The following is a 15,057-nucleotide window of genomic DNA, read 5'->3' as shown; positions in this document are numbered from 1 at the left end:
GCAAAGTCCACAACCACAGCTGCAGCTGGACACAAATCTACTGTCTTTATTCAAAAAGTCTGTGACAATTTAATGGCTATGCAGGGTGGGAGAAGCGTAACAGCACTTTACAGTGTGTGTGTGTGTGTGTGTGTGTGTGTGTAGGCTACTCACCCAGTGTGTCGTAGTAGAAGGGGAAGTCTCCCAGGTATCCAGAGTACTGCGGCAGAGCGAACAGGCCCCCAGGGTGACTGTTCCACATCAGGCTACTCCTGGAGGCGTGCTCTAGTACACGGTCCTGAATGATCTGCACACAGGAACAAAACCACACACAGGTTAGATTACAACGTAAAAAACCAAAATAAAGCCTAAATAAAGCCTGTATAAATTAAGACAAGTCTCATATGAGAGATATGAGATGGATCTTTATTTCCACAATTTATTTTATTTTGTGCTGCCGCAGGGACTTAGTAGAGCCATGCTAATATTAGGCTTTTAAGGCCGATATCAATACCGGTACAAATATTTGGTGAATTAACAATCTGATATATATCCAATTATTTTTCTTTTCAGACACAACAAATAAAAAATAGATTACATTTTAAATGTGTAGCTATTTCTAAGTTCTTACTAAGATAATATGACAATGTGGCTTAAAAATAATGTGGTTTTATTATCATAACAAGTTGTTGTTTGTGGCATTTCAAACAAGGTTACCAAAGTTAAACTAAAACTAGACGTGAAATTTTTTTTTTAATTAAATAAAACAAAAATGAAATTTAGACTCCTGAAATAATGAAAGCTAACTGAAATGATTTTGTGACTCAAGTAACCAAAATAAAGATGTAGAGGAATAATTCTAGAAATATGTCTCTGCCAGTTTGGCAAAAAAATGTTGTAACATCTATCTATCTATCTATCTATCTATCTATCTATCCATTAAAATAACAATAAACCCTGAAACTAATACAAACTAAACTAAAACTAGAAAACCCAATCTGGAAACTAACAAAAACTAAACTGAATTAAAAGCTAGAAGTTAAATGAAAATGAAAAACTATTAGAAAATATATTTTTTAAAAACCTAACAACTTTGTCCCATACATGTGTTGCCAGAAAGCAAGTTGCAGAGTGCCTGCAGTGAACATACTATGCAATGTCAGCACTCATAACATGGTTAAAGGGTGTTTCTTCTGTATAGTCTTTACTTTTTTATTTTAATTTATCAGCTATTATAAACGCTGATCCCAGTTTATTTAGAAAATAGCCGATAGATCGTCTGGGCTCTAGCGCTTAGTTTAAAAGTTGTACGAAGGGTTAAAAATACCAAAAATAGTTGCAAAGTAATGAACTTAAAATGGTGCGTTTATCTGTGAGGACTTTGAACAGCAGCTTTCACTCTGGACAGAGTTGGGAGAGTTAAGTCAAGGCATGTCCTCTTGCAAATGCACTTCAGACATGTTCTCACTGGAAATGCTCGGCCTTTGTGGAGCGTACAGGACTCGGGACACACGGCATCGCCTCGCTGGCTGCGAATCCACCGGGACGATTAATTACCTTCGCTATTCTCACATGAGTGCAGTTGGACATTACTCTGACTTTCTGCTAGGCCGCTGGCAGCTTCGATTATTTAATATCCAATCTGGCTGTGTGGGCCACAGAGCTCTTCAAAGTTTCAGTGCATATGAATCCAGAGTCTGTTTTACAGGATTAAAACTGTACTGCTTTAATTACAGCAGGGTCTATGTATACCTCGGGCCACTCTGTCGTTTGTGCCGCTTCTTTATTAATTCAAACTCAGAAAAACACACACAAAAAAAGCAGCATGAACCCAACAAAGATTACCTTTAAATAACACTTCTTAGATCACAAAGGACTCATAACAATCAGAAATATTTGTGTAGATGAGGGAACATTCGTAAGCCTTTCAGATTATGCTGAATGAAGGATTTGATCAATGAGGCTTGTAATCACGTCTATAAAACATCTCACACTGAGAAATGAGTTTTCTCACAAAAAGTGCCAAGAAGAAGACAGTCGTAAATGTGAATGAGAATCAACACGGCTAATGCACCAACTTACAATAACCCCCCCCCTTTCAGCTCTGAATAATACTCGAGTATTATTCAAAACTCAGTCGGTGTATTAGAGGAGGTGAAAGCAAGAAAAAAAAACTGGTATAAAAGTAAGTCTGCGGGCGTTAGATGAAAGCAAAAAGCTAGCTGAGCTTTGCAAATGTTTGCTTTGTATCACCTCAATAGCAGCCATTGATTGTGTCAAGAGTGAATCGCACTGGCACAAAGCGAGGCTGAAAGAAATCTATGTTATTGTGTAATATTTTCTCCGCTGACAACCCAAACTGTTTTTTTTCCTTCCCCTTCTTTTTTCTTTCCTCAAGCCAAAAAGCATCTGTGCCGGTCAGTCACACAGACAGAAGCCACTGGGGGGAGGGTGGGTATAAGAGCCAAACGGTGGACACGGACTAAGTCATCAGCTGCATCTAAGCACCAGTCAGTCAGGCCTGCCCCAATCCTTTCTGCGCCCAAATAGAGCAGTCAGTCAAACGGGTCGGACGTGAGAATGGGCACTATTTTCCCCCAGCTGCAGCTCGCACCGGGCCTCTGCTGAACAGGCAGACAGGAGAAAGAGATATTGCTGCTGTGCCCTTGAGCCATGCTAAATTGCTTCAGTAAAACAGACACGGGTTTGCGGCCGTGTTTTATGGCCGCTATTGAGCGGGAAGGTGCTGGCTGCTTGGCTTGCCAACTCAAAGGATGGATACATAGCATGGAAAGAAGTAGAGAGAGTCAGGTGGGGCGATGGCTGAGCTGCTGATAGCTGTTCAAATTGTAAAAAAAAGAAAGAAAAAAAAAAAGCTAATAACATAGCTGGAGGGGCTTACTGTAATAATATTGACAAAGCAGCATAAAAATTCATCATAGTGAGGCGGGGATGTGAAGAAAGAAAGGGGGAGAGAAAAAAAAATCAGCCCCGTGTGAGTCTCTTTTACTTTTCCGAGCTTTGTCCCCGAGGGCAGTCGATAACCATTTGCCTCAGAAAAACAGATTAACTCGGAATCCGTTAACTTCTCTATAAAAACACTGCCTGCCACCTTAACACCCTCAAGCCCTTTACACCTTATGAGGGGCAATTTTGCTCGCTTGGCTGCTGCTCCTCCCCCGTCGGCAGCCCTCAGTCGGGACATGATGGACGACTCAATCTCACCTCAGAACAGCCACAATCAACCAATTAGAGCATGATAGATAAATCCTGCCTCCGTGGGAGCACACTGTGAACTCGCTTTTAATAGGTGAGTTTAATAGGTGTACCAGCAGCACGGAATCCGGCGATATTGACCTTGTGATTGGTCGAAATGTGGCTGCTTCCTGACAGGAAAGAGCGCATGATAGGTTGAACTCATGTTTCCTGCTTGCTTGCTCACTGCACACACACACACACACACACAGTCAATAAAAAAGGCAAGTGTGTTTCTTAAATGCGCGCAAGCAGATTCAATCTGTCAAGATATCAGAATGTATATGTGTGTTTTGAGCATGTGTGTGTATCATTACAGATCTGCAGTAGAGTTGGGTGTGTGTCTGTGTGTGTGTGCATGCAGGCCCAACAGGATGAATAAACCATGTCGCACGTTATCTTGGGGCCTGCCACTGCAACGCCATTTACATATGTCACCCCCGCTCCTCTTCACCCCTTCTCTCCCCACTCCGCTCTTTTAACAGGACAGTCAGTCAGGATTAAACGTTTAGCCACTGCCCCATTCAACATATACGCACACACACACACAAACATGCAGGCAAACTACGCGCACACCCTCACAGACGCACGCTGAGTCACAGGCCGTGTCACCTTGCACTTCAGCGTGGAGTGACAACATGTCAGCAAGGTTATGCCTGGGTGGTGCCGTGTGTATCTGGCCTGACACATCTTGACATATGGAGATGTGTTTCTGACTGCGTGTGTGTGTGTGATAGCTCACAGTGAGACATGGCTAGATAGAAAACAGACTAGAGATGTAGAGCTAGCTGAAATCAGACAACTCTAGACACTGAAGCCGCGACAGATTACGCGCACTGTGTGTGTGTGTGTGTGTGTGTGTGTGTGTGTGTGTAAGATCTGGGAGGTTATAGTGTCAGTGAGATTGTAGCATTGAGAGGGGAATCTTGCTCCGGGGCTTCAGCAATGCAGTAAGAAAGGAAATTAAAAGCGTGATGGGGTGCTTGAATGAGGGAGCACGCAGGAAGGAGGAGACATTTGCAACCGCAGCATGAAACTAGCAGTAAGCCCCGGTGTTATCCCTGCATCCATAAACAATTTGTTTAAAATGAATAATAAGGGATGGAGAAGTATTGAGTGGATAATTTGTTTTTCCACTCACAGATTCCTTAAATTGGGTTATTGTTAACAAAGTCAATGTGCATGATAATATGGGGTCGGGAGGAGGCTCTGGCACTTTTGAGTAGTTTTCAGTTTTGTGCCTCCTGTGGTTGACGTTTGGTTTGCATAGATTTCAAGTTATTAACCCAACCCTTTAAAACCTCTTAAATGACTAATACGTCTACCACAGCATGACTACCTATACTGCTTCCATCTTACTAATCCATGTGCACGCTGCTAATCAAGCCTGCATGTAGCTATGTGCATTGCTTGTTAAGTTATTTTAAGAAAAGAAAGAGCAGGAGCAAAATCTAAATGAATAACAGCAGTTCTTAGAAAAGTGGCTGCTCCCCATAGACTCCCATGTTAAAATGCCCAAATTTACAACAGAAATAAGTGTATTTCCCAGTTTTTAACCACTATGATGGGTGAATTTTTATATCTCACCAATTCAAATTTTATTAAAGCCTGAAAGATATGAATAATTAAAGCTGTGGCTGCATATAAAAGACGGTTGTAGCCACTGTGATGCCACCCATTGATTTACCGAGGCCTGTTTTGAATCCACAAACTGAGCATTGTGGTCGACGTCATTATCTTGGTGTTTTAAAACCACACATGAAGCGAGTGAGGGATCTGCTAGAGAAACCGAGGGACAACGCTCTGACATCTTAATCACATCTTAATGTATGCTCCTTTTGCACTCTAATGGTGATCATAATGTAGAAATCAAACTTCATATTTTATTTAATAAGACCAGAAATTAGCAAATTAGAAAACAATCTCATCAGGAAAGTGTTTGTCCTTTTTTGGGACCACAAGAGTAGCCCCCTGCTGGTCATTGGAAATAATGCAGGTGCACTGGCTTCATTTTAGCAGCTTCCAGAGCTGAAACTTGAAGCTATATCCTTGTTTTATGTAATCTCTGTTATCAGCACAGGCTAGTATAGTTATGACATGTTAGGAGGACCTGTCAATGGCGTTTGTAGTGTCGGTGCCTCAGGATATTTAACTATCTGATAAATAACATGGCTTCCTGTACGCTTGCATTAACTGACCGCCTGAGAAGTCTGGGCTGTGGTTCTACTGGTGAGTAAAACTCTAGTATGACATTTATATACTGTACAAGCACTAATTAACAGTTATCTGTGTGTGTGAAATCTTGTATAAGGATGCACCTTGCCAACAAGAATAACTCAGTATTTCCACCGTCTCATATAAATATGCACACTTCTGACTCCCAACTACAAAATATCGTGACGACCTACAGACCTAAGTTGTTTATTTCTAGCTTCCAACATAGTCCCATCATTTCATGACCTTTTGAATCTAGCAGTCGTGAGAATGATTTAGTTGTGTCTGGCCGAGACGCGGAAGTATGCAGGGTTTCTTTTGCGTACTTCTCTGGTGCTCTTATTTTTAAATTATTTACAGCTACAGTCTTACAGTCATTTTAAGTGAGTTCAGATGAGCGCACTGTTATTCCAATTTCCTCTGTCATCGCATCACGCTCCAGCGTTTGCCAGCAGGCATACTGCCTTGCCTTTGAGCGGGGTCATTTGAAACAACCATAAACACTTTTGCTTTTAGACGTGTTTGGATGACATGTTGTATAAACTAGATTGTTTCAAACACCCTCTGGCCTTTGTGTCATATTCAGAGTGCTTTGAACACAGATAGAGACTACGCTGATGTGAAACACGCTAAAAGGGATGTGTGAGAACTTTCCACGGACCTAAACGACCTCAGAAACTTCACGCACGCGGCAATGAAAACTTCATTATGAAAACTTCCTAAAAAACAAACTTAAATCCATTGAATTGCTCTCTATGAAGGACAAAGTTTTTACAGCCCTGTTTCAAGCCTACTGGCACTTACAAAGACAGAGTTTGTGCAGAATAACACTATAAGGTCACTGAGTTGGATCACAGTTAACACTCTGCTGCAAAGCAAGGTGCCACTACTGCAATGTGTACTGTCTCTACTGGCGGCATTATAAATAGTACTACCCTGCCAATTGCTGCAATGACTACTGATATATCATAAAATAGCATTTAATAAAACAAAAAGCAGCCTGTGAGAAATTCTGCATGAACATGTTCTGCAATTTTCATTTTTTCTTTGCTCTCTGTCAAAAAACACAGACAAAAATTCTGTTTTTCCTTTTAGCCTCACACCAAAGAGACCAAACAGAGGGCGCAGCGATTATGGAGTCTGCAGTGACACTGCAGCGCTCGGAGAGAAAGGCTGATAATGGACGAAGGAGAGTTTGTACAACTGTGCATGTGCGTCTTGACTCCTCACCTCCAGGGTGGTCAGAACAATCTTTTCCACAGAGGAGAAGTAGGCTTCCCAGAGGAACTGAGTCTGCTGTCTGAGGGACAGGATCTTGTCCTGGTGGATGGAGCGCACCGTTGTGGGAATCTGCAAAGAACAAACAGCATTCGATCAGTATTGCACGTCGCTGCTGAAGAATGACTGATCTGGGCATTAAAACGTTTTGCTGTGGGTACGCACTGGTGGAGTCCACCTGCTTCTACTGTCTTGTCATAGACACATGCATGTAGATGTGAACTACATGTACATGTAGGTTCTTAGTCATCCAGGTCATGCTAACTTTTAGAGCTTGGGGGAAAAAAAAGTGCAGCTGGACTTTATGTCTCCTTCATTCTAAAAACAAAAGTGGAGTTCCAGATATTCAATCTTAACCCTTGTGGGGGGTTTCCCCCTTTGGTGGGACCCACTACTGAGTACTACTGCTACTACGGCGGATTATTCATGCGAGCTGTCATGTGAGCCAAGGTTTAAGAAGGGGGCCTAGATCATTACCATCACCAGGAGTGAAACCACTGTGAGACCTTGCCCCTCCCTGTCATGTGACCTACTGAGGTCACCTGAGGTAAGTTATGATACCTGTGACCCAGGTCTACCTTTTGTTTGTTTTCTTCTTTTCTGTACTTTTTCTTTGTCTTCACAGAGAGTAGTGAGCTGCTGAACTTTTAGTAATTAGGTCCAGGATTTAGATCTTTTCAAAAACTTCAAGACTTCAGAGCAAGTTTTAGTAAAAGAAATAGCAGCAACATCAGAAGATTTGTGTTTTCCGTCTGTCTCTTTTTAACCTGGCAGAATTTAGTCCCAATCGAGAATGAAGTCCTATTTCTGTAACTCAGTTCAATTCAGTTTTATTCATAAAGCATCAAATCAAGATTCTTTGCATTCTAAGATAGAGCCCCTACAATAACATAGAAAACCCCAATATTCAAACAACCCCCTTTGAGTAAGCACTTGGTGACAGTGGGAAGGAAAAACTCCCTTTTAAACAGGAAGAAACCTCCAGCAGAACCAGGCTCAGGGAGGGGCGACCATCTGCCGTTACCGGCTGGGAATGAGGGGAGGAAGACATCACAAACTCAAGGTAGGTTTAAAAAATGTTTTGTTTTAAACTGGCAACATTTACAAGAGACAAAATATGTGATGTTCCTGAAGGAAACAAAGCACATGAAAGAAGGAATAAAGTTAACAGCCTCTATCAGTCAAACAATATTACAAAAGAGAAGCTTTAAATGCTTCAGCTGCAATTTAATGGACAGTTTTACACTTTTGTTCCAATAGCTGTGTAGTTTCTGTTGTGACCATTTGTCACAGTACAGGGGAGATAATGGCCAATAAACGGTATTTATCCACTCTAGTAAACAGTACATTCCTCTATCTGTTAGCATGTTTATTGGAGAGGTAGATCCACTGTACGAGCAATATTTTCCAGATATTTCTGTGGTTCCGATAAACACCTCTAATAAAGAGTACAGGCATCTCACATTTAGTGAAAAACACACAGTGAAGAGCGCTCCATATTAAGTGGGTGTTGTGTGCACCTTGCCCCATTGTACTGCAGCAAAATACATAAATCTGGAGAACGATCCAGGACGTCTCAGACCTGTTTGTAGCTGCACAGAGAAAGCCGAGATGGAGCTCCTGCATTATAAAACTCAATGTCAAACAATATTATTACACACTTCATTCAAATTAAGGTTTAATGGGCATATAATTACTTTTTTCCCCCCATGAAGTTCAAGCCGTTCCAATGAAATCCATTTGGTGGTTCTGTTTATTTGCCCTCTCACATAACAATGTGGGGCTTTGTGGGGACATTTTGTAAGCAGTCTGGGACTTGGTATGCTGCTTGAATTTTGTTTAGTTAACAGCCATATCGCTAGAAAACCAAACATGGTGAAGATGGTGAAGACCGAGCGTGTGCCGAGGGTATCGAGAGTCAGAAAGAGAGTCTGATTTCAGTTGTGGGAATGCTGCGGTTTCTCTTCGCCGTGTCACTTTCAGGTGATATACAGAGCATGTGATTGTTGTGCGAGCGCGTCTACGGGCCGTTACCTGCAGCAGGAGCCTCTCGTCGCCGATGACTGCGGCCGTGTTCCAGTCGATGATCTCGGAGAAAGGCAGCTCCCAGCCGTTACTCAGCATCACTGGTACACATGCAGCCTGAGACACATACAGAGAGTGAGGCCTGTACAACTACAATCATTGCTACCTGCCTAATCTCGGCTGATTTACTGGATATTGATCCTCGTCATTACAGCGACAATACGCAGCTCTGTTTATATAAAGCTGTGATAACTGGACTTCATAATAATCGATCTGTTATTATCTGTGTTTGAGTTTCTTTGAATTGAATGAGTTTATTTTTAGTGTTTTTCCCGTTACTTGACAATGTGACCGGTAGAAGAATAGAAAAGGAAACATGGAGAGAGAAAGAATAAAAAGTTCAGGTGGAGGTTAAGAGCCTTGTAGATTCCTAACTACTCAGCCATTAAGCCCCCCTTAGGTTTGGACATACAGTGGATAAAAAAACACCAATGGAAGGAAAGAAACCATGATCCAAGCAGACATACCTTTTTTTGCTCAGTCAACTGTACCAGCTTAAAACTAGATCCTGAACTTTCATGGAGTTTATTCACTCGTATTTATTTTTCCTAGATATGAGAAATACGAATCCTGACAAATAAGCCACAGTTTCCTCTAAATAATAATCTTTTGATGGAAATTTCAAATATTTAGCAAACATCTTTTTAATTATAAATTTGCAGATATGACACATGATGGATTCCTCTGGGGAAAACCACAGGCCTGAGGATGTGGTTGTTATTTAAACATCTCTGTGCACCTTGAAAGGTGGCGACTACTCAGTTTCAGCAAATATTGCACACACAGCTGCTTTTGGACTACTTTTTACTGTATTATCTGACATGTTAAATCTAGCTAATCTATCTATTTGACTTGAGCCTCTAAATGATGTCATGTGCGTACCAGCTAATCTGTAATAAGTTTCAAACGGGTCCCTCCACCCTCTCACTACACCACTGCCCTCATTCAGCTTGTGAAGGGTCCGTGACATTAAGTGCTATTCCAACCAAACGCCCTTAAGAAGAAATGGCTTACAAAAGCATTTCATTGGGCGAGTCGGTGCTCATGTAGGCTTACTAACAACAGGTGCAGCACCTGTTCTGTGACCTATTAATATACTGATTAATATTGATTAGAGCAGCTTTAATCCTACAGGACACAGCCGGCTTTCTTATTTTCCTTTTGCATTCACTCTGACAGAACAATGTGACACATTTGGACTTAAATGCAAGTTGCTTGGCTCATAGTTGCAAAGGTAATGGTTAATATGAACCTCTTGGGTTCTTAGGAGCGTAAGAAGTAACATTTCTAGATTTGCATGCTAATAGACAGGCTATGCAAAGACAGCAAGACAACTATATCTCATTCTGTACTAAAAGCACAGGAGTCCAGACTCAACTTCAGATGTGTGGAAAAAATTTAAAAAAGCCAGATTCATAAAAACATTTTCTCACACTGCTGCGACAAGAACTACAAGAGGTGAAACGTTCTCAAAAAGAATTTCTTAATTACTCGCCCTGTTTCAGTTTATTTGATTTCTGAAAATGTCTGAATCATTCACAAGTCTGGAAAATCAAAGAAAGGAACCAGGCCGCTCTGGCTGTTTTATTCACTTCATGTCTTCACATCAACGTTTAAAAATGATGACATTAGGAGCGGGTGTGTTAATTACTCAAAAGGAGGTGAGCTCGAGGAACGATGAAGGGATAAAGGGAATTAATAAAAGATGAAAAGGCAGACGAACGTGGATAAACAGATATGAATGATATGAGAGGTGGGGAGTTAGTAAAGCCGAAGATGACCTTTGGCAAAGGAATGGCAGAAGGATGGAGGGGTGAGAGGAGAGGTACAGGGGAACAGCTGGTGTGTGCGTGTGTGTGTTTCCGTGGTTTGATGTTAATGACTGCCCTGTCACTCCCAGGTCATAAAGGTGTCAGCTAAACCAGAACTGGCCCTCGGGCTCTGCTGCTGTCTCTCTCTCTCTCTCTCTCTCTCTCTCACACACACACACACACAAAAGCGCTGACCTCTATGAAGAATTGCTTTTTCATGCAAAGACCAAAGCTGGCAAATACTCTCTCTTTGTCGTCACGGTTTGAATTCGATGGTTGGAGTCAGTGTGACAAATGGAGAAAGGAGAGGAGAGGGCAAATTTGCCTCCTGAGTGAAGTGTTCTCTGCGCGTGTGCGTGCATGTGTGTGTGTGTGTCAGCTGATAGTGAGATAAGCACACTTATGTGAGTGCACTCTGTGGACAGCGGTGTACGGTAAGGAGAGGTAAAGGACAGTGCAGTAGTAATGCAGAGCGCTGCGCAGTTACAGAAATGGATGAACAGAGAGGAGGAAAAAAGAAAACGAGTGGCGCACGTAAATAAAAGGAGGCAGGAAGAGGCAAAGTGGAGGTGAATGCAGAGCCAGTGTCAGAAAATTACTATGATGACTTATGTTTATTATGTGCAGCAGTTTCACCCGTAATCCAGCTTAATATACTCTTAACCTGGGCAGCAAAAAGCTAGCAAACAGTCTCTGCATATCTATGCAAATGCATAAAAAAAACAAACCCTCTTTATTTATTTTTTTCATGAAGTCAGGCAACAATTTAACAGTGTATCTGCAAAATGAATATCAGTGTTTAGAGGCAGGAAGCAGCAGCTAATCCTCTCAGCGAAGGTCTCGTTTGTTTATATTAATTACACTATTAGTCTGAAAATTAAGGTGGTAATGATCTAGTGATCCTTTAATGCTAGAGGTAGCACCATTAAAACAAATGCTAAGTGGAAGGTTGAGTGTAGGTAGTGATTATTTTTCTTCGCAGTGATATTGCTGGTTAGCTTGAATTTAGAGCAGTGAGCGATGCTCTCTTGCAGTGCTGTGTATGTGTGTGTGTGTGTGTGTGTGTTGCTTGTTTACCTGCAGCGCCTCGAGGAAGCGAAAGGAGCCCAGCCGTCTGCCGCGGGGCACCAAACAGAAAGTGGAATTGTGGAGCATCTCCTTGTAGTCGTACCTGCAGGGACACACACACACAGACGTGTTGAGTTCACTGATGTGAAAATGACACTTAAAGGAACGGGCTTAGAAAAAATGTGAGTAATCCTCAGCCACACAGGCCTGGAGACCAGTCATCCACCCATGGACAACCACAGGAGGCTAATGGAAAATGTGTATTCCCAACCAGTTGTCACCATCAGTCTCAAAGAGAGAGCTGCACCTAAACATCTCCTTGTAGCCACAGTTTCACTAGCTCTCTGTAAGGGTTCTGAATGGTCAGAAACAGAACACGTTGCCTTGCCAGTGCAACCAAAAAGCTGCAGAAGGTGCAACTGTTACTCGTCCGTTTCCAGGTTGTGTTCCCTTTTTTCACCGCCACCACTTAGTGAGCTGTTGGGGAGTGTCATCAGACAAGTCGCCGTCTTGCATGCAAACTACTGTTGACTGCATCTGTTACTGACCGAAGTAGACGCAATTGCAATTGGAAAAGGTTTCACCTAGCAACTGCCAGCAACCACTCACTCATCTGGTTTGGGATTGCCCATCTTTCTCTAGCAACCTGTGGTAGTCAGAGTGGTGTCTCTAGTCACGTGTCACCGGTTTACAGATCAGACGATTGCATGCTGTATGAGCTAGTTCTCATCAGTCAGTTAGACAACTGCAGTTCTGATTGTTTGATGAAGGGATGAAATCTTTGCCACAACATGTATTAGGGTGAAAATTGTGATGTGACTCTGGATACGATGCTTTCTGGAATCATCGCCCATGATAATGCTGTTATCATAACACAGTGATTATCATATTGCAATTATTTAGTATCTATGAGAGTATGAAATCTGTGTAACTAACAACATCAACAAAACTGTCCTAAAGAGCCAAAAAGCAGAATTTGATTCATATTACAATATTGTGAATGATTGCAAGAAGAAGTGTATGATGCTTCACAATGTTGCTCTTTTGCAGCGCTACTGTTATGCATGTAGTTTTCCACACACTCCCACACATTTAATGACATAAAAACCAAACAGTTATATCAGGAGGGCTCAAACAACTTTTTTTAAAAAGGTAAAATACAATAATTATCTGAGGGATTTCAAGAGAAAGGGGAGTTCTCACATTTAAAGCATTGCTTTTTGTGTATTGTAAAGTGGGTCTAACAAGTCAGCAGCTGGCTAATAATCCCTTGTTCCTGGAAAACAAGGTGTATGTGAGAAATCACAGCAAGAACAAAACCACGAGTTTATTTTATTATTATTTGATTATTTAAGGTCCCCAGAGTGTCTAATTTTGCTTTTGCCTTTTTCCACCAAGCCTCCTCCTTTTTGCTTTTCCCTTCCACCTATGTTGTCTTCCACTTCCTGTCATTCATTTCTCACAGCTTTTCTACATCTTTTTCCTTTTTCTCCTCTTTCCCCCAATCTCAAGACTCACATCCACCTGTGCACACCTCCCCTCTTCTGTCTGCTACCTGTCCCGGTTCTTTTTATCTCTCGGAGCAGGAGGCCGAAGCTCCCACCCTCCCCATCTTCCTCTCTCTGCTTTCCCCCGCTCATCCCTCTATTTCTCCAGTGAGGTGTATCTTATTGCTCTCCAAACAGGGTGATCAACCCAGCCAGGGGTAATGAGCTGAGAGTGACACCTGCTTCCACCACACAGCTGGCTCTGCGCGTGCATGTGTGTGCAACAGAAATAGACAAACTGTGCATCTGTGCATCAGTCTATGCGTTCATGTTTGCATGCTTGGTGCTTTCTCATATTTTGACAGGTTGTGTGTTCAGACCAGCGTTGGGTGTAATGACACTTTTTTCCTTAACACTGTAATAGGCTGTAATTCTATAATCAAACTAAACTTACTCAAACTGCTACGCTGCTAAGTTTTTAACCTCTCTGCACGACAGGAGGACGAAGCGTCTTCAACTTTTGAGCAATGGAGATATGAACATTAATTTTTATTGCAAAAAAGGATGAGAATGTAATGGCGAAGCACAAACGACTTCCAGGCCAGAAACAGCAGCATCTAACACGACATTAACTCTTTCCGAGCATCTGCAAAGCCAGTAACGAAGAACCCTGGACCCAGAGTGATGTTGACCTCAGTCAAGCAGCCAAAGCTTGATTTTCAACGGGTAGGAGAAGCTGTGATGAGCAGTCAGGTTTGTAGAATTGTGGCCTCCATTTCTACCCATACCTGTCTCTCTAAAAGAAAGATCTTGTTATTATTCTGGCCTCATTAGGACAGGGATTTCTTCCAGTGTGTGCGCACGTATTCTAAGGCCTAAATTACACTCTGCTGCAGACACGGACACAGACAGCTGGAGCTTGAGCAGACATTACTGCTGTACTTCTTTAACAGTCCACGTGAAGTCCATCACCAGCAGCACAGGAAAGAATAATCCCAGTTTAGGACTTGCATTGTCAGCTGGTTATTATGTGATCATGCATTTCAGGTAATCTTGCCCAATAATGCAGAAGTAATGTTATATCTTTCAAGGAGTAATGTATTACTTTTTACAAAATAAAAACAAGAGGTAATTCATGACTTTTTTGCTATAATGTCCCCATAATTGACCCTGACACGGAAATGCTGATGTTAATGCATTAGTTACACCAGGTTGGACCCCATTTTGACTTCACAGCTGCCTTTGTGGCAGTCAACGAGGTGTTGGAAATACCCGTCAGTGATTTTGGTCCATATTAACATGATAGCATCACACAGTTGCTGCAGATTTGTCGAATAGACTTAAATGGCGAGAATCTCCTGTTCCACCAAATCCCAAAAGTGCTCTATTGGATTGAGATCTGGTGACTGTAGAAGCCATCTAACTACAGTGAACTTATCGCTATGCTCAAGAAACCAGTTTGAGGTTATTTGAGCTTTGTGACATGGCACAATCTGCCTGGAAGCAGCCATCAGAAGACGGGTAAACTTAGGCACAGTCAACAATAATAGTCGGTTACTCTGTGCTGTTTAAAAGATGTTCAACAATACTAACAGGTGTTCCAAGAAGATATGCCCCATTACACAACCACCAGCAGCCTGATATGCTTTTGTGTTGTTTACGCCAAATTCTGAGCCTAAAACCCGAACATGTAGCCCATCTGCGGCAAGTTTTGACAGAGACGCTCTTCTGCGTACCTTGGTTGTAACAAGATAAGATAAGACTTTATTGATGGGAAATTTTTTGCGTTACCTCAACTCAGGTACAGATAGCAGAAGGAAAATACAAAAACTCAAATAAAATACAAACAAATATAAAATAAGTAAGATAATACGCTATAT

General features: G+C 41.9%; 1 protein-coding gene across 1 annotated transcript in view; it reads right to left on the bottom strand.

Moving 5' to 3' along the window:
• Window positions 1-15,057, bottom strand: part of ext1b (exostosin glycosyltransferase 1b) — a 130,429-nt gene that overhangs the window by 30,141 nt on the left and 85,231 nt on the right. Inside the window, exons 2-5 of the mRNA XM_065470571.1 lie at window positions 11,700-11,793; window positions 8,761-8,868; window positions 6,679-6,798; window positions 154-286 (exon numbers count right to left, since the gene is read on the bottom strand). Coding sequence (XP_065326643.1) covers window positions 154-286; window positions 6,679-6,798; window positions 8,761-8,868; window positions 11,700-11,793 — 455 coding nt within the window. The remainder of the gene's footprint in view (window positions 1-153; window positions 287-6,678; window positions 6,799-8,760; window positions 8,869-11,699; window positions 11,794-15,057) is intronic.

Source organism: Pelmatolapia mariae, linkage group LG22 (genome assembly GCF_036321145.2).
Source record: "Pelmatolapia mariae isolate MD_Pm_ZW linkage group LG22, Pm_UMD_F_2, whole genome shotgun sequence".
Lineage (NCBI taxonomy): Eukaryota > Metazoa > Chordata > Actinopteri > Cichliformes > Cichlidae > Pelmatolapia > Pelmatolapia mariae.
This window is presented reverse-complemented; position numbering and strand designations above follow the sequence as displayed.